The 18,012-nt window shown below is 42.9% G+C and overlaps 1 protein-coding gene across 2 annotated transcripts in view; it reads left to right on the forward strand.

Annotated features, from left to right (window-relative positions):
* The window catches only part of LOC139577563 (cytosolic phospholipase A2-like), a 52,831-nt gene that overhangs the window by 14,469 nt on the left and 20,350 nt on the right, over positions 1 to 18,012 (forward strand). For both annotated transcript variants that reach the window (XM_071404655.1, XM_071404654.1), the window contains exons 2-14: positions 3,187 to 3,311; positions 4,224 to 4,305; positions 4,659 to 4,807; positions 4,936 to 5,052; positions 5,503 to 5,540; positions 7,574 to 7,718; positions 8,649 to 8,785; positions 9,020 to 9,242; positions 9,372 to 9,486; positions 11,578 to 11,715; positions 11,891 to 11,980; positions 13,182 to 13,247; positions 17,225 to 17,470. In XM_071404655.1, the coding sequence (XP_071260756.1) occupies positions 3,279 to 3,311; positions 4,224 to 4,305; positions 4,659 to 4,807; positions 4,936 to 5,052; positions 5,503 to 5,540; positions 7,574 to 7,718; positions 8,649 to 8,785; positions 9,020 to 9,242; positions 9,372 to 9,486; positions 11,578 to 11,715; positions 11,891 to 11,980; positions 13,182 to 13,247; positions 17,225 to 17,470 (1,579 nt within the window). In that variant the 5' untranslated portion in view covers positions 3,187 to 3,278. The remainder of the gene's footprint in view (positions 1 to 3,186; positions 3,312 to 4,223; positions 4,306 to 4,658; positions 4,808 to 4,935; positions 5,053 to 5,502; positions 5,541 to 7,573; positions 7,719 to 8,648; positions 8,786 to 9,019; positions 9,243 to 9,371; positions 9,487 to 11,577; positions 11,716 to 11,890; positions 11,981 to 13,181; positions 13,248 to 17,224; positions 17,471 to 18,012) is intronic.

Below are 18,012 nucleotides of genomic sequence, written 5' to 3' on the forward strand. Positions count from 1 at the left end.
CAGTCTCGATGCTACCACACCATCCCTTACATCAGCCAAACTCAACTTGCGGACCGCGGTCAGAGTTCCGGAATCAGAAGGGTCAATCCGGGTCGCATTTTGTTATATAAAAGTGAATACATTATTTTTTAGACATCTTTTTTTTTTTTTATACCCGGCTGTGACATCTTTAACTCAGCAACCTCTCGTTCTCGCTCTCTCTCGAAGCAACGCCCACCGCTACTAGTGCCCATCTAATCCAATCGCGTGGTTATATGCAAATACAAGAGGCCGCGTCTTACCCAATCACATTAATCCAAATATCCTCTGTTGAACTTTGGGACAAGCAGGCAGAAAGAAACAGAAAGATTTGACCGCAGTTCAACTAAATATCACAGATAGAAGGAGCTTAGTTACCAGTATCTTTGTTAATATGCCTTGTTCAAAAAAAGGGGGTTGACTCTGAAAACCGTATATTCAAAGTTGAGTGGATGGAATAGTATTTATTCATTCTGCCGCAACTAGCAGCTACTCGCCCAAGCCTCCCCAGCTTCTCCTTCACCCAAATCCAGACAGCAGATCGTCTGAAAGAGTTGCAAAACCTGGACCCGTACAAATCAGCTGGGCTAGACAATCTGGACCCTCTCTTTCTAAAACTATCCGCCGCCATTGTTGCAACCCAATCAAATCTAGAATCGGCTTTCTATTTCGCAAAAAAGCCTCCTTCACTCACGCCGCCAAACTTACCCTAGTAAAACTGACTATCCTACCGATCCTCGACTTAGGCGATGTCATCTACAAAATGGCTTCCAATACTCTACTCAGCAAACTGGATACAGTGCCATCCGTTTTGTTACCAAATCACCTTATACCACCCACCACTGCGACCTGTATGCTCTAGTCGGCTGGCCCTCGCTACATATTCGTCGCCAGACCCACTGGCTCCAGGTCATCTATAAGTCTATGCTAGGTAAAGCTCTGCCTTTTCTCAGTTCACTGGTCACGATAACAACACCCACCCGTAGCACACGTTCCAGCAGGTATATCTCACTGATCATCCCAAAAGCCAACACCTCATTTGGCTGCCTTTCCTTCCAGTTCTCTGCTGCCTGTGACTGGAACGAATTGCAAAAATCGCTGAAGTTGGAGACTTTCATTTCCCTCACCAACTTTAAACATCAACTATCTGAGCAGCTAACCGATCGCTGCAGCTGTACATAGTCCATCTCTAAATAGCCCACCCAATCTACCTACCTCATCCCCATACTGTTTTTATTTTATTTACTTTTCTGCTCTTTTGCACACCACTATCTCTACTTGCACATCATCATCTGCTCATTCATCACTCCAGTGTTAATCTGCTAAATTGTAATTATTCGCTCCTATGGCCTATTTATTGCCTACCTCCTTATGCCTTTTGCACACACTGTATATAGACTTTATTTTTTCTACTGTGTCATTGACTTGTTTATTGTGTTATTGGGTTGTTTGTTTACTCCATGTGTAACTTTGTGTTGTTGTCTGTGTCACACTGCTTTGCTTTATCTTGGCCAGGTCGCAGTTGCAAATGAGAACTTGATGAGGCCATTCAGTATGCACCATGCAGTTCATTAGTTCTGGGTGAATCAACAAATAACACTGATAATGCCCAGCTTCTTGTGTTTGTCAGATTTTAAAACGAAACAAAGAGGAATTCTGTGAGGAGCTGTTGGGCTTAACAAATTTAGAAGCACACACACGAGAAGAAGATTTGCAGTACCAGTCAAAAGTTTGGACACACCTACTCATTCAAGGGTTTTTCTTTATTTTGTACTATTTTCTACATAGGAGAATAATAGTGACGACATCAAAACTTTAAAATAACACATGGAATCATGTAGTAACAAAAAAAGTGTTAAACAAAATAAAATATATTTTAATTTTGAGATGCTTCAAAGTAGCCACCCGTTGCCTTGATGACAGCTTTTGCACACTTTTCATTCTCTCAACCAGCTTCACCTGGAATGATTTTCCAACAGTCTTGAAGGAGTTCCCACATATGCTGTGCACTTGTTGGCTGCTTTTCCTTTACTCTGCGGTCCAACTCATCCCAAACCATTTCAATTGGGTTGAGGTCGGGTGATTGTGGAGGCCAGGTCATCTGATGCAGCACTTCATCACTCTCCTTCTTAGTCAAATAATCCTTACACAGCCTGAAGGTGTGTTGGGTCATTATCCTGTTGAAAAACAAATGATAGTCCCAGCGCAAACCAGATGGGATGGTGTATCACTGCAGAATGCTGTAGTAGCCATGCTGTTTAAATGTGCCTTGAATTCTAAATAAATCACTGATAGTGTCACCAGCAAAGCACCCCTACACCATCTCACCTCCTCCTCCATGCTTCACAGTGGGAACCACACATGCGGAGATCATCCGTTCACCTACTCTGCGTCTCACAAAGACACGGCAGTCGGAACCAAAAATCTCATATGTGGACTCATCAGACCAAAGGACAGATTTCCACCGGTCTAATGTCCATTGCTCGGGTTTCTTGGCCCAAGCAAGTCTCTTCTTCTTATTTGTGTCCTTTAGTAGTGGTTTCTTTGCAGCGATTCGACCATGAAGGCCTAATTCACGCAGTCTCCTCTGAATAGTTGATGTTGAGATGTGTTGAGACTTCTGGTGCAAATGCAGGGAGATGAAGATGTTCTCAACCATGTTCATTTCATTTAGAAGCTCGTGGATAACTTCAAGGCATGCTTTGATGACTTCACTGTTGGAAGAGAACTGCTGTTGCTCATCCAAAACCACTTCTCGGTCACAAATGTGACAAAGTTTTCAGAAGAAGCTAAATTGATCTTCAGATGGGTTGATTGAGCCCAGAGTGACTTATATATGAATATCGCATGGCCCGCAGTGACATTCGTTGCATTTAGACTATTATTTTTGTTCAACTCTCCTTTGTTCTCCAGAAAACATACACTTTATTTTATAAAAATGGAAATAATAATATTCAAGGATGGTTGGTTCATAGTGGAACCACTTTTGTTCTTCAGTAATGTTGATGCAATGTTGCACATGTTTACATTTGAAATAAGTTCAAATTAATTCAAATTCTTAGTCTCATTTAATGTACGTTTTATATAGCAACATGTTTCCTAAGTCGTAGACGACAAATAGTAGTTGAGTACCCCTGCCTTACATTATGATGCTCTGTGTGTCCCCAGCGTCTGTAGATGGTACCCAGTATCACTGGAGGATCTTCCTGAGTTCAAGGACACTAGAGACTGGACAAGAGGGTAACACCAACCAGCCAACAATGTCTTCCATTGACCCCTACCAGTACATTATTGTAAGTCCACACATGTCCACTTGCATTCAAAGTCTATGGCAGGGGGAACACACTGCATTGGCTTGTGTGTAAGCTCCGACCCTGTTGAGGAAATAAACAGCAGTATAACTTCAGTTGAAAACCTCTATCTGTTTTCTGTCTCACTCTATCAGCACATTCGTGGGCAGCACTGCATGTTTCTCGTCATTGAAGCTCTAGACATACTATATATCATGGTAGGATAAAGAAGACACCCTGCTGGTGCTGGAGTCTGGTCTAGTGGTAGTGCTGCTGACTCAAGACCACACATTGTCCCTTGTGGGGCATGGGTTCAAAACCCTGCCTCCACCTTCATATATGTATTACTCTACCTAGCTGTCTGCTCTTCTCATTTGCGACTTTCTATTTCAATAGAAGAAAACACAAATAAAAACCATTTTTAAATTAAGAAGGCGCCCAACTGGCTTGACATGCCACTGCACTGTAGCCCCACCATGGCAGTCATGTTCCCAGTGAAAGTCTGTGCCTGCTGCTCACTCCTCACTCATCGCTGTTACACTGCGGTGAAGACTAGCAGATCTACAGATGCACTACAAGAGGAATAGTGATAAGACAAAATGGCATCATCATACCTTATGTTCACAAATGACTGCAAAACAATAACAAGACAACAAAAAAGACCAGCGGCTGCCCCTTAGTTGGGGTAAGCGAGCTCTGATAATCTTAAAGAAAAGGGATAGGACTCACACCTCACCTTGACACCTCTTGTATCACACGATTGTATCTAAGCCTAGGTTTAGACAAAAAAGCACAGTTTATATTGTACACCCGGTCCCTAAGTAGCTCTAGGCAGTTGTTGGAGTTCAAGTGTGATAGATCTGTGCATGTGTGTCCTTGCTCACAGGCTATGTTTCTGTTGATGTTTGTGTGCAGGTGGAGCAGCAGTTCTCTCACAAGTTCAGAGTGACAGTGGTGCGCGCTAAGAATGTCACTAAGGGAGCACTGGGTGACCTGTGTGAGTCTGACAACACCTGTTATTCCACATGCTCCTAGTTCACATGTTAATGATCACAAGTTCTCCAACATAAAAGCATAGCACAGGGAGTTGTCATTTCTGTATGTAAAAGCAAATAATTTATATTGTGTCGTGAAATGTAATTATTCCAAATACTCAAGACCTGCCAGAATATTCAAACACTTCATATTAACTTGCTCTTATAGCTATGTAATAACAATACTGTAGTTGTGTTTATCTATGTTATGTGTTTATCAAAAATATATGTACAGTATGTTTGTATCACTTTCTCTATTTCTATGTAAATGTATGTACTGTATGTAACGCATGCATTCGTGTGTTTGTGTCTGCAGTGGACACTCCTGACCCCTATGTGGAGCTGTTCATTCCCACCACCCCTGAGAGCAGGAAACGAACGAGGCACATAGACAACGACATCCACCCAGAATGGAATGAGACCTTTGTCTTCATACTGGACCCAAACCAGGATAATGTTCTAGAGGTGAGAGATGGAACCGTGTCAGTTCAACTCAGTTCTGCACAGTTTAATTTAAGTCAAATCAACTGAACTCCCAGTCAGGTCAAGATGTGGAAGCCTTAAGCTTGTTGGTTGGTGCTGTACTCAATCAGATAACATTAATGGACGCCAATTACGTGATAGACGAGAAGCTTGGGACTGCATCGTACAACATCTCCAAGATGTTGAAAACTGGCCACACAGAGACAGTGCCTTTCCTCATCGGCAAAGTAAGACCTCTATACTTTCACTGTCTTTCTGTAGAGTATTCCGAAGGAAAGAGTGTGCCTGAAAGACATTAGCTCACACAAATATAATTGTCTGTTGAGTGATGTTGACTCATCTATGGCAGTGAGGTTTTCCTCTCTTCTCCTCCTACCTCTCACTGAATATCCCTCTCCTTTCTATTCTCTCACCCTCTATCTATCCCTCTTCATCCACTCTTCCTCTTCCTTACTGTAGCTTACCCACCTGCATCTCTCTCCCCTTCTCTACTCTCATTACCCTCATCCTCCTACAGTGTTTCTCATCCCCTCTCCTTGTGGATGTTGTACTGTATCCCAGGGTGTTTTGCTGTTGACAGATTCCCTTTTTGTTTAGTTTTATCCCAGGCTGTTGACAGATTAATCAATGTTTTCTTCTTCTACGATAACCATAGCGTCTTTGTGTTGTTTTGACAGGCAACCAATGTGTACTTAGAGATGGCCCTGGAGGTCTGGTACGTGTACTTCCATTAACACTCCTCTCCTCGTCTGTCTGTCTGTTTATTTATTTGGATCCCCATTTAGCTTTTGCAGAAGCAGCAGCTACTTGTACTGGGGTCAGCTTAATTAAAGCACAGGAATTCACCTCAAGCTATGTAACCCACACCATTGTGTTTTAGTACAAAACTCTTAACATTTTTTTCATTTTTTTTTTGATGATGATGACCATCTTTTTATTTAGGTTGTCCATTTCCAGAATGAGTTTACAGGTGCTACCACTCAAACAAAGAAATCTGAGAAGTGCATACAAAAGACAAAGAACAGCATCAGCAGTTTTTAAGTCATATTCTGTATGAAGGGATAATAAACAAAAAATGCTCCCCCTCCCAAACCCATTCCCCCCAACCCCCTCAGTCCCCATCCACCTGCCTGCATTCTCCCTCCCCTACCGGAAACCATGTTTCCCATCCCTCCTAGCCCCCCTCTTCACACATTTTCATCGTAATTATTCCATATTCTGGTCTAGTTAAAGGATGATTCAGTTACATTTAGATCTTTGGGCCATACTTTTTTGAGGGCGAGCTTTCCAAAAGTTGTTGAAATATTACCGAGATTAGTCCTTTCGTTTCCAAATTCCATCATTGGATGAATCGACAGCTGGGTTTCCCATGGAACCCCATAAACCAGCACAGCTGACCTAAGTTGGAGATAAAGAAAAAAATTGTTACCTGGTAATATAAATAAATGCTTCTTTCAGATCTTGGAATATCCTCAAACCATTACTATCCATAGTATCGCAAAGGGTACGGATACCACATTTGGACCATTGAGGCGATGTGAAAGGCCATCCTCCAGATCGCAAGCCATTATTGTTAAATATTGGAGGCTGGGGGTGCCATTTCATTTCCCAGTTGAATTGTTTTTCAATTTTGCGCTAAATAGATTGTTTGGGCCAAAGTGTAGTTTGTTTAAGAGAGAGATCAATGAACACCACTTATTCCAGGGCAATGGGAGCCACCATATTTATTTCTATTCCTTTTTTAACAACTGTAACTGTTTTCAGTCAACACAGGGCTTAGATTTACTGGACTGTTGCAAAAAAAAGACCCCCAAAAATGTTCCAACACTGGAATGTGCTGTTTTACAGGGTCAGCGATAGTACTAAAGCGCCCCTGCAGCAAATCGGGGTTAAATGCCTTGTTCAAGGGCCCATAGACAGATTTTTCACCTTGTCGGCACGGGTATTCAAACCAGCGACCTTTCGGTTACCGGCTCAATGCTCTAACCAGACTGTTGTTTTAGGTAAAGGGGAGGACATGCTTGGCATGATTGTAGTCTCAGTAATGCAGAGGTGGGAGGTCTTGGGTGTGTTTGTCTCTGGAGGTCTATCTCAGACCAGACCAACTTGGAACCAGATCTAATAACATCTGTTAACTTCAGTCATGGCTGGCTAACCTACAGAACATAAAATCAGTCATCATGGCTGACTAACAGGTCTACTAAAGAGAATACAGAGATGTCTGTCTGTTTCCCATATGGGAAAACGTGATGTTTTAAAGCAGTTGTTGAAATGTAATGACATACGTGTGAATATGTTTTGTCTGCTTTTGTTTATGCTTATTATTGTAGGTCTTCTAGACTAATCTTACTTCATTTCACTCAACAACACACATCCTAAACTCACTGACCCCACAAACAGGCTTTTGCTAGTGGGACACATTCAACTGAGCACTCTAACAATCTAAATTGATGTCAAATATGACATATTTATTGGTAACACTTTATTTGGATAGTCTGTAGATGCTCTACATACTATCAGTAACATTTCAACTATCTACAAACTCTAACCCTAGTTACGGTTAGGGTTATTCTTACTCTAATTGTAACCTTTGCAAGCAGTTGCTTATCAACAAATAGTTTATTCATAGTATGAAAATCCAGACTATCCAAATAAAGTGGGACCTATTTATTTGATAAACATTTTGTCTTGCTTATGATGGCCATATGCAGGGTTATAACCGTATCTTGTCTCTGTGTCCCCATGCAGTACGAACCTGGACCTGCGGTTCAGCCTGACCCTGTGTGACAAGGAGAAACTATTCAGACAGGCCCGCAGAGAGAGGGTGATGCTGGGCATCAAGAAGCTGCTGGACATGGAAAAGCCCCGCTTCCTCCCCAGCACTCCTCAGGAGGTGGGCATACCTGAGTACTGTGGGCCCAGGCTTGCAAAGCGGCCTACTGCCAACCACAGTGTTCTTTTTTGAATCAGTTTCTGACTTATAGTCAAATGCAGTGTTTTACATGTGAAACATCATGTATTGGGATGCATTGCAGGGTCAATGGGTCATAGAATGGTAAACATTTCAAAATGAACGGGCAATATAATAGACATGAGCTAAATAAAGCATTTATTGCCATGGAAATGGGGTTTACTATGCAGTATTGCTGAGCATAGTGGTCAAGTTCATAGACGAGACAATATTAGCCAATAACACCACTTTTTATTAGCAAGAACACGTACATCCCATCCACAGGTCTCTTAGTATTCAAACGTGATAATTTTATAGGCCCTAATTTCCTCTCACACCGAAAGCTCTGAAGGCTGGTTCAGAGGCAGCTGACATTTGGCCCTGTTCTCCTGGTTGTAGCCTCTATCCGACACCTCTCACTGCCTGCCTGTGTTCTCGGATGATCCGGAAGCTACCAGCCATAATGAGATAATAACCCACAACACATTAAAAGTGTTGTTGCAGAACTTCTGAGCTGCCACACCGCATTCCCATTGAGGCTAGTAAATACTAGAACATTTCACAACTCAGTGAAGTGCAGTTGTTGTGTCAGAGTGGGTTATAATATTTGTTGTAATTGTTTACGGAAATGACTGTGGTTCTAGTTCAGAGAAGTCAGTGCAGAGGCGGAAAGAGGCCCAGGAACTACAGCAAGTAGAGTGAGGCAACAACAGTCACCTACTGTAGACTGACTGACTGACGGAAGTAACATCAGGAAGTAGGGCTTACTGACAGTTGAGCTGCTATGAATCTCAAGGAGTCATGTTCTGACAGGGATCCGAATCCTTTCCAATCTCTTCCTGTCTGTGGCTGTCATTGTCTGTGTCTGTGCAGGTGCCGGTGATCGCCATAGTGGGTTCAGGGGGAGGCTTCAGGGCCATGGTGGGCTTCTCTGGGGTTATGAAGGGCCTGTATGAGTCTGGGGTCCTGGACTGTGCCACCTACATTGCTGGCCTCTCTGGATCCACCTGGTCAGTCAACTATTCATCTGTTTATACCATGCTCTCTCTCTCTCCCTCCCTCCCTCCCACTCCTCTTTTCTCCTACAGTATCTACCCATCTACCTCTGCACCAAAATGTAACCCGTTTTTAGATGGAGGACTGTATGTGGACCATTGAGGTCTGCCTGTGTGTTCTCATGCCTCCCTTCCTCCCTCACTATGTCTTTCCCTCTCCCTCCCTCCTTATCTCCGTCTCTCCCGCAGGTACATGTCGACCCTGTTCTCTCACCCAGAGTTCCCCTCTAAGGGTCCTAAGGAGATCAACGCGGAGCTGATGAAGAGAGTGAGCAGTAACCCTCTGAGACTGCTGCTGCCCCAGCACATCACCAACTACATCCAGTCTCTGTGGAGCAAGAAGGCCAACGGACAGCCCGTCACCTTCACTGACATCTTCGGCATGCTCATCGGAGAGACACTCATCCCCGCGGTGAGAGGAGAACCGCACACACCTGTTTTTGTTGTTACTGCATTATTTCACCCATCTCTCTCTTTCTCTGTCTTCAAGAGGATGAGACTAAACTGACTATAACTCCCAGTGTTTCTCTGTTTTCATCAGAGGATGGACACAAAGCTGAGTGAGTTGCAGGAGAAGGTGAACGAGGGCCAGTGTCCTCTCCCTCTGTTCACCTGTCTGCACGTCAAACCAGACGTGTCCGAGCTCATGTTCGCAGGTCAGTGAGCGTGTATACGTTGTGTGTGTGTCTGTGTGGGTGGTCTGTGAGTGTGTGTTTGTTCACACAATGGTTACGCAACAATCACTGTTGTCAGTTTGAGTAGACCTGCGTAAGAGGGAGAGGAGAGAGTGATGAGCCCCTGTTATTGCCTTTACCTCACTGATTTACATTCATAATGGTGTGTTAATGTTTGTTTGTGTGTGTGTGTGTGTGTGTGTGTGTGTGTGTGTGTGTGTGTGTGTGTGTGTGTGTGTGTGTGTGTGTGTGTGTGTGTGTGTGTGTGTGTGTGTGTGTGTGTGTGTGTGTGTGTCTGTGTGTATTACTGTAGATCACAAGGTCAGTGTGGCTCCGAGGCTCTCCTCAGTTCTCAGTTTTTCAATGAAGCGTAGCATTTCAGTAGGAGTTCATGCACCACAGGAGGCTGGTGAGAGGAAGACTGCTCATAATAATGGCTGGGATGGAGTGAATGGAATGGTATCAAACTCAAACTCTTTGATGTGTTTGATACCATTCCAATTATTCTGTTCTAGCAATTACAATGAGCCCGTCCTCCCCAATTAACGTACCACCAGCCGCCTGTGTCATGCTCGTAGTGTGAGTGTGTCCGCAGTATTGGGCATGTAGTTGGAATGAAGGATTCAAGTTCTGGTGTGTGTGTGTGTGTGTGTGTGTGTGTGTGTGTGTGTGTGTGTGTGTGTGTGTGTGTGTGTGTGTGTGTGTGTGTGTGTGTGTGTGTGTGTGTGTGTGTGTGTGTGTGTGTGTGTGTGTGTGTGTGTTTTTGAATCTCTAGTACAATGAATATGTGTATGCCTTTTGCATTATGAGTAATCAGAGATGGTCAGATAATCTCTCCCGCATGCAAATTTCCATTCTTTACATTTCCTTGGAGCATCACTCATTTCACACCCACTGATGTGTCATGGTTGGCTGATATTCAAATGTTGCTTTGAGAGAGTCATCCATGAATGTACTGCAGATAGCCACTGTGCATATGGCCAGCGCTGGTTAAGTTTGTCCCATTCATTTTAAACAAATTAATAGTGACACGAGTCTGAACAATTTGCACATCTGAAACAGTCTCTGTTACTGAAGGTAAGGAGAAACTGGAGGTGATGACAAACAAAGGTTTATGCAAACAATGTTATTCCAATACAGTAAATGGAGCTATCATCATATTGACCCCAGGCATTCTTGTTGTTTTAGTGCTGTAGTGTGAGAAGGAACATCAACAATGTGTAAGTGTTAATGCTGGGAATTGCCAGGAACCTCACGATATTATCAAGATACTTAGGTGCCGATACGATTCTCGCTGATTGCGATTCTCGCTGATTCTCACAATTCTATATGTATTGCAATTCGATACTGTGATTTTTATTGCGATTCGATGTTCCAAACATATTGCTCCCCATATGTCTGCTGCGGAGGGACAAGAGAGAGCCATGAGAAAACATGTTTTGATTAGTCATGGAAATAAAAGTGCTGAAAACCAATTGGCTGCCTATTTAAAAAGAAGAATTCATGTTTTTAATTAATTAATGCAAATTAATGTTGGTGTTCCAGTGTATTTTACAGATTAGCTGGAATAGAATATTAAATCAGTTCACTTTTTTTTTACTGTAAATCCCCCACCTTTTATCTCTGGTGTCACAACTTTCCAGAGAAAGGCAAAAATAACACCACATAACCTTATCCAGGACCAATGATAGGCTGAAAGGTGATAGTGTATTGTCATTCTGAGGAACTCTGTCAGACTTATAATGTGTGAACAGTGTGTTGTGTTTGGCCTTACAATTATATGTGTGGGTGTTGTTGTGTCACTAGAGTCAGGTAGGGTATATACCTCCTGTCACCTGGTTCCAGTAATGGAGGTCATAATGACAGTTGCTTCTGGCCTGCACTGTTACTGTAAACCTGGGCTACCCTTTTTCCATAACAAAAACATACACATATTTACTGCAGGATATACACATTTTCCCAATTACATTGCACTTACAGTGTGCTCCCCTAATTAAAGTGTTAGCTAGTTACATACGCGGATTGATTTTTATCAATGGATGTTGTTATTTTATTTAACCATTTTTTTGACAGACTGGGTGGAGTTCAGCCCGTATGAGATTGGAATGGCAAAGTACGGAACGTTCATGACCCCTGATCTTTTTGGAAGCAAGTTCTTCATGGGAATCACTGTGAAGCAATATGAAGAGAACCCACTACATTACCTTATGGGTAAGAAAACCCAGACATAGACACACACATACATACACAAACGACAGAATGTTGCTGGCACTTCTGCATAGGACTTCCTGAAGAGATTCCTCACATGATAAGCGATCATCAAACATGATATGCATAAGTCATCACATGATATTGATGTTGATCTAGTGGGTTTAACTCTCTCCAGGGGTTTGGGGGAGTGCCTTCTCCATCCTCTTCAACAGAGTGCTGGGTGTCAAAGACACTGTCGGGGGGAGCACCATGGAGGAAGAGCTCGGTAAGAAACCACACACACGTTTCTTATAACCCCAATCCTAACCCTGACCTCTGGTCTTATCCCTGACCCAAATGAAGTCATGCACCCTGTACAGATAAAGTACCACATCATGGTCTCCTCCACAGTTAGGACAGCACATACACTTGTCTTGTATCTACTCACAGTGAAGCTCATACATTGCAGCGTATAGACCTGAAGACGATGACTGTGCTTAGCCCAAAGGCTTAGTTCCTATGTGTTGTGTTAGCCCATAGTCCCAATCCAATATGTTGGATCTGCTCTGCGCAACACAAGCCAACTGCACCTCCCATTGTCTGTTTTGTTATTACGTACGGTACGCCTGACTCTGTGTGAACGCAGATTAATGTGACATGCTGGTACCTGATGCCAACTCACAGATGTGAGTGTGATTCCCCTACTGTCACGTTCTGACCCTAGTTCTTTTGTTATTTCTTTGTTTTAGTGTGGTCAGGGCGTGAGTTTGGTGGGTTGTCTATGTTCGTTTTTCTATGTTGTGTTTTACGTTTGGCCTGGTATGGTTCTCAATCAGAGGCAGGTGTCGTTAGTTGTCTCTGATTGAGAATCATACTTAGGTAGCCTTTTTCCACCTGTGTTTCGTGGGTGTTTATTTTCTGTGTCTGTGTGTTCCACACGGAACTGTTTCGGTTGGTTATTTCACGTGTCGTTTATTGTTTTGTTTCAGTGTTCGATTGTTTTAATAAAGAGCATGAACACGTACCCCGCTGCGCATTGGTCCTCCGATCCTTACTACTCCTCCTCGTCAGAGGAGCCGTTACACAGCCGTTACACCTACGGTCAAAACAAAGATAATGTTCAGCTTCCTGTCATTATTTTTTAACTGCTTTTTAAGTTTGTTTTATGGGCTGTTGGTGTTTGATTTGACCTTTCAGCTTGTGTTGCACATGTGCACTCACAGCATCTGCAAGCAGGTACACCTACACCCATTCCAATGATTTACTGGTTTATGTTAAATGCCAATTGTTTTATTGTGTTTGCTATGTAAGCCATTGTTGCTAATGAGTTTATAAAAAGGTAGGGCCTAAAAAATTGAAAGTTAATTGGACAGCCTAATGTAAGCGATACATGTCATGCTATGATAACCTCTGTTTTTGAGATGGAGTGAAGACTTGGATATGAGTGAAAGTGTGATTAAAGAAGATGTCCTTGTCTTTTCCTGCAGAACAGTTAAAGCCTCAACACATTGTGGGGGAGGACAGTCTAGATGATGACGAGAGGCCTTGGAAAGGTGAGAACTGCAATATCCATGATGCATAATGATTCATACGAAATACACAGAATCCTGAATAAGTGTGTGGTCTACATTATTTTAACACATTCACACTGTTCAGGGGAAGTCACAGCCTTGATGCTGCATTGATGGAGCAGTGACTGTCTGATGAGGAACAGGCCGTCTCGACATAGTGAGCTAGGTTATAGGCCTACATCATGGGCTGGATAGAAGCAGTTTACCATCTTCAGAACTGGATAATAATAGCTGTATTTGCCTCATAAAATAATAGAAAATAAATAATATGGTTTGTTCTATCTCTCATAAAGCTGTGATTGAGAATAGCATATGCCTAGGCTTAGGCTATAGACTTTCATTCTTGTTATTTTTGAATATCACGACATGCTAGAATACCTTACGTTTTTAGGCTATTCAAATAAGTTTTGGAGATGGAACTCTGTTACATGTATTGTTTGATTGGGAGAAAGCCATGCATAAAACAATGAAGTGTAGCCTTCAGTCATATTCATAGCCTATCAAATGGAGAGAGAAGGGAATATAGGCTACAATTTTTTTAAATGTCTTGACACTAGATAGTTAAGGAGTGTCCATTATAAAACAAAATTAGGTTTAGGCTATTGCCTAATGCCCATGCGTCCGACAAAGAGAGAAACAATAGGCTATTTTCTGACTGGACATTGTGCACTGCTTTGGTGGAATTCTCTGCTCTGTCTGGCCTACAGTCCTCTCTTTCATTCCTCTCTTTCTATATTCCTCTCGTTCTGTATAGTTGGCTATATAGTTCAAATAGGCTAAACCATTGTCTGTCAGATCACAATGTTGTCACCATCAGCGATGGCAGTCAATTATTGTCGATAGACGATGCTATGGTAATATCACCCAACCCTAGTCGTGCATGTAGGGGGAAACCGGGACGAAAGTAACACTTTTTGTTTTTGCCATGTGCGAGTAGGGGAAAACCGGGACGAAAGTAACACTTTTATTTTTTTTCCTAATTACTCAAAGATCGATTGAACTAGAGAGACCATCTTTCATGACAAACAACTTATATACACTGAGTGTTAAAAACATTAAGGACACCTTCCTAATATCGAGTTGCCCCCCCCCCCCCCCCCCCTTGTGCCCTCAGAACAGCCTCAATTCGTCAAAGCAAGATGTCAAAAGCGTTCCACAGGGATGCTGGCCCAATGCTTCCCACAATTGTGTCCACAACTTTCAATGACTATTCATGCTTAGCCCTACCAATCAGGTGTGCTTTAGCTACCTTTGTCATGCGCGCTCCTCGTGTCTTGATATAATAAACATTTGTATTCTGTTCACAAACGGCAAACTCATCAGGCTTATCACATTTCCATGGCTTGATACAAGGTAATTAACCCCCAAAATCATAAAGATATACAGTACCAGTTGATGGATTCTGAGTTCTATCAGGTATTCTATTGAAATATTGAGTGCTATGGTTTAGAGGGTCTACACCAGAAGTTAATGGTTATCTGTAGGAGGAAGGTATATGGTGGGTGCAATTAAGCTTAGAATGTAGTGAGTGTAGGGAAAACGATCATATGTGGCAGGCATTGATAAGGGGAGAGAGTCATGTATTAGTGATGAAGGGGGCCACGGTCAGGTCTCATTAGGGACCCAGCTAACGGCTGGGTTTCCCTTTGTAGTCCGTCATAGTCTTCAAGCCCTGCCACATCTGACGACCGTCAGAGCCAGTGTAGTAGGATTCAATCTTAATCCTGTATTGATGCTTTGCCTGTTTGATGGTTCGACTGAGGGTGTAGCAGAATTTCTTATAAGTGTCTGGATTAATGTCCCGCTCCTTGAAAGCAGCAGCTCGAGCCTTTAGCTCGATGCAGATGTTGCCTGTAATCCATGGCTTCTGGTTGGGATATGTACGTACGGTCACTGTGGGGACGACGTTGTCATGACTTGCCCTGTTGGGTGAGGATTATAGGTGCCAGATTCCCCTCCCCATCCCTCTCTCTCTCTCCCCCACCAGTTTTATGACCGGTCGTAAAAACTGCTTTTGGGCTCTGCCGTGTGGAATGTGTGACTGTGGAATACAGAGAGAGACTTGGCCAAACTTTAACATAAAAAGGTTCAATAATGAAACAATATTTCTGTTTTCCAACCAGTTGGAAGGGTCCAAGGGCACTTAAAGAACAATCCTGTTGAATTTGTTAATAATTGCAATGTAGCTTGGAGCTGTAGCTACATGTTGAAATGGTTGGCAATTTAAATAGAGACCAAGCAGGCGGATGGTGGGAACCGGAAGTCACGAATGGTTAAGAAATCTACAAAACTAAAGACTACACATTCACAGTCTGCAACTGTATATGTAAAATAGTCTAGGAAACTCAACCCGAAGAAGAGAGAGAAGAACAATCTCCTTTCACTACTATAGATACATCTAAAGTATCTATTCTAGTAACCTCGACCAATATCCACCGGGTGGTAATTGTGAAAGATCCATTCTAAAGTACATTTCCTTATCAAACGACCAAGATATTACAGTTTTTAATGTCCCGTTGGTAGGATAGTGTTGACCATATATCATCCATTTAGTTTTCCAATGATTGCACAATGGCCAATAGAACGGATGGTAGTGGAAGTTTACTCACGCACCTTCGAATTCTCAGAATGAAGCCTGACCTCCGCCCCCTTTTTCTCTGTCTTTTCTTCCCGTAAATGGGAAGAATTTAGGCCCATTCCCGAGAAAGCAGTATATCCTTCACGTTGAACTCATTAAAGAAAAAATGTCCAGTTCGAGGTGAATAATCGCTGTTCTGATGTCCAGAAGTTATTTTCGGTCATAAGAGACGACAGCAGCAACATTATGTACAAAATAAGTGAAAAATTGTGTTATAAACAACATGCCATTAACTCACTTAATTAATCAGGCCTTTATGGTAGAGTGGCCAGACCGAAGCCACTCCTCAGTAAAAGACACATGACAGTTTGCCAAAAGGCATCTAAAGGACTCTCAGACCATGAGAAACAAGATTCTCTGGTCTGATGAAACAAAGATTGAACTCTTTGGCCTGAATGCCAAGCATTACAGCTGGGGGAAACATGGCACCATCCCTACAGTGAAGCATGGTGGTGGCAGCATCATGCTGTGGGGATATTCTTCAGCGGCAGGGACTGGGAGTTTAGTCAGGATCGAGGGAAAGATGAACGGAGTAAAGTACAGAGAGATCCTTGATGAAAACCTGCTCCAGAGCGCTCAGGACCTGAGACTTGGGAGAATGTTCACCTTCCAACAGAACAACGATCCTAAGCACACAGCCAAGACAACGCAGGAATGGCTTCGGGACAAGTTTCTGATTGTCCTTGAGTGGCCCAGCCAGACTTGAACCGGATCAAACATCTCTGGAGAGACCTGAGAATAGCTATGCAGCGACGCCCCTCATCCAACCGGACAGAGCTTGGGAGGATCTGCAGAGAAGAGAGGGAGAAATTCCCCAAATCCAGGTGTGCCAAGCTTGTAGCGTCCTACCCAAGAAGACTTGAGGCTGTGCTTCAACAAAGTAATGAGTAAAGTGTCTGAAAACTGATATCACATTTACAAAAGTATTTATTTTTAATACATTTGCAAACATTTCGAAAAACCTGTTTTTGCTTTGTCATTATGGGGTATTGTGTGTAGATTGATTAGAAAAAAAGACAATTTAATCCATTATAGAATACGGCTGTAATTTCACAAAATCTGGAAAAAGTCAAGGGGTCTGATACTTTCCGAATGCACTGTATATATTATTTTATACCTGGGAGTGTAGACTAAACGATTGATCAATTAAACTGTGACCCTCGAGGAACTGTGCACTTCAGATCAAGGCCTATCAAGCACCTCTAGCCACCAAATGCATACTGTAAGCCTGCTGTACATCCCATGTGGCCTCTCTTTATCAACATTGTCCCCTTCTCTCTCACTTGCCTCCCTTCTTTTTCTCCATCTCTCCCCTCTCCAGGAGGCAAGGAGAACCCAGAGGCGGAAGATGAGTACGGCACCGCCCAGAACAGCTGGGTCCAGCGAATGATCACCTCCCTCTTCAGCGGCGACTCCTTGTTCAACACGCGAGAGGGGCGGGCGGGGAAGGTCCATAACTTCATGCTAGGCCTCAACCTCAACACCAACATGCCCTTCTCTACCTTCGGAGACTTTATGTACCAGAACTCCTGCGCCTCCTTCGAGGATGAGGTTGACGCTGTCACAGGTCAGATGTCAAATCTGGAGATCTAGGAGTTCTAGATGTAACACATTCTAGATTCCAGATATACAGTGGGGAGAACAAGTATTTGATACACTGCCGATTTTGCAGGTTTTCCTACTTACAAAGCATGTAGAGGTCTGTAATTTTTATCATAGGTACACTTCAACTGTGAGAGACGGAATCTAAAACAAAAATCCAGAAAATCACATTGTATGATTTTTAAGTAATTAATTAGCATTTTATTGCATGACATAAGTATTTGATACATCAGAAAAGCAGAACTTAATATTTGGTACAGAAACCTTTGTTTGCAATTACAGAGATCATACGTTTCCTGTAGTTCTTGACCAGGTTTGTACACACTGCAGCAGGGATTTTGGCCCACTCCTCCTCCATACAGACCTTCTCCAGATCCTTCAGGTTTCGGGGCTGTCGCTGGGCAATACGGACTTTCAGCTCCCTCCAAAGTTTTTCTATTGGGTTCAGGTCTGGAGACTGGCTAGGCCACTCCAGGACCTTGAGATGCTTCTTACGGAGCCACTCCT

This window comes from Salvelinus alpinus, chromosome 6 (genome assembly GCF_045679555.1).
Source record: "Salvelinus alpinus chromosome 6, SLU_Salpinus.1, whole genome shotgun sequence".
NCBI classification, from domain to species: domain Eukaryota; kingdom Metazoa; phylum Chordata; class Actinopteri; order Salmoniformes; family Salmonidae; genus Salvelinus; species Salvelinus alpinus.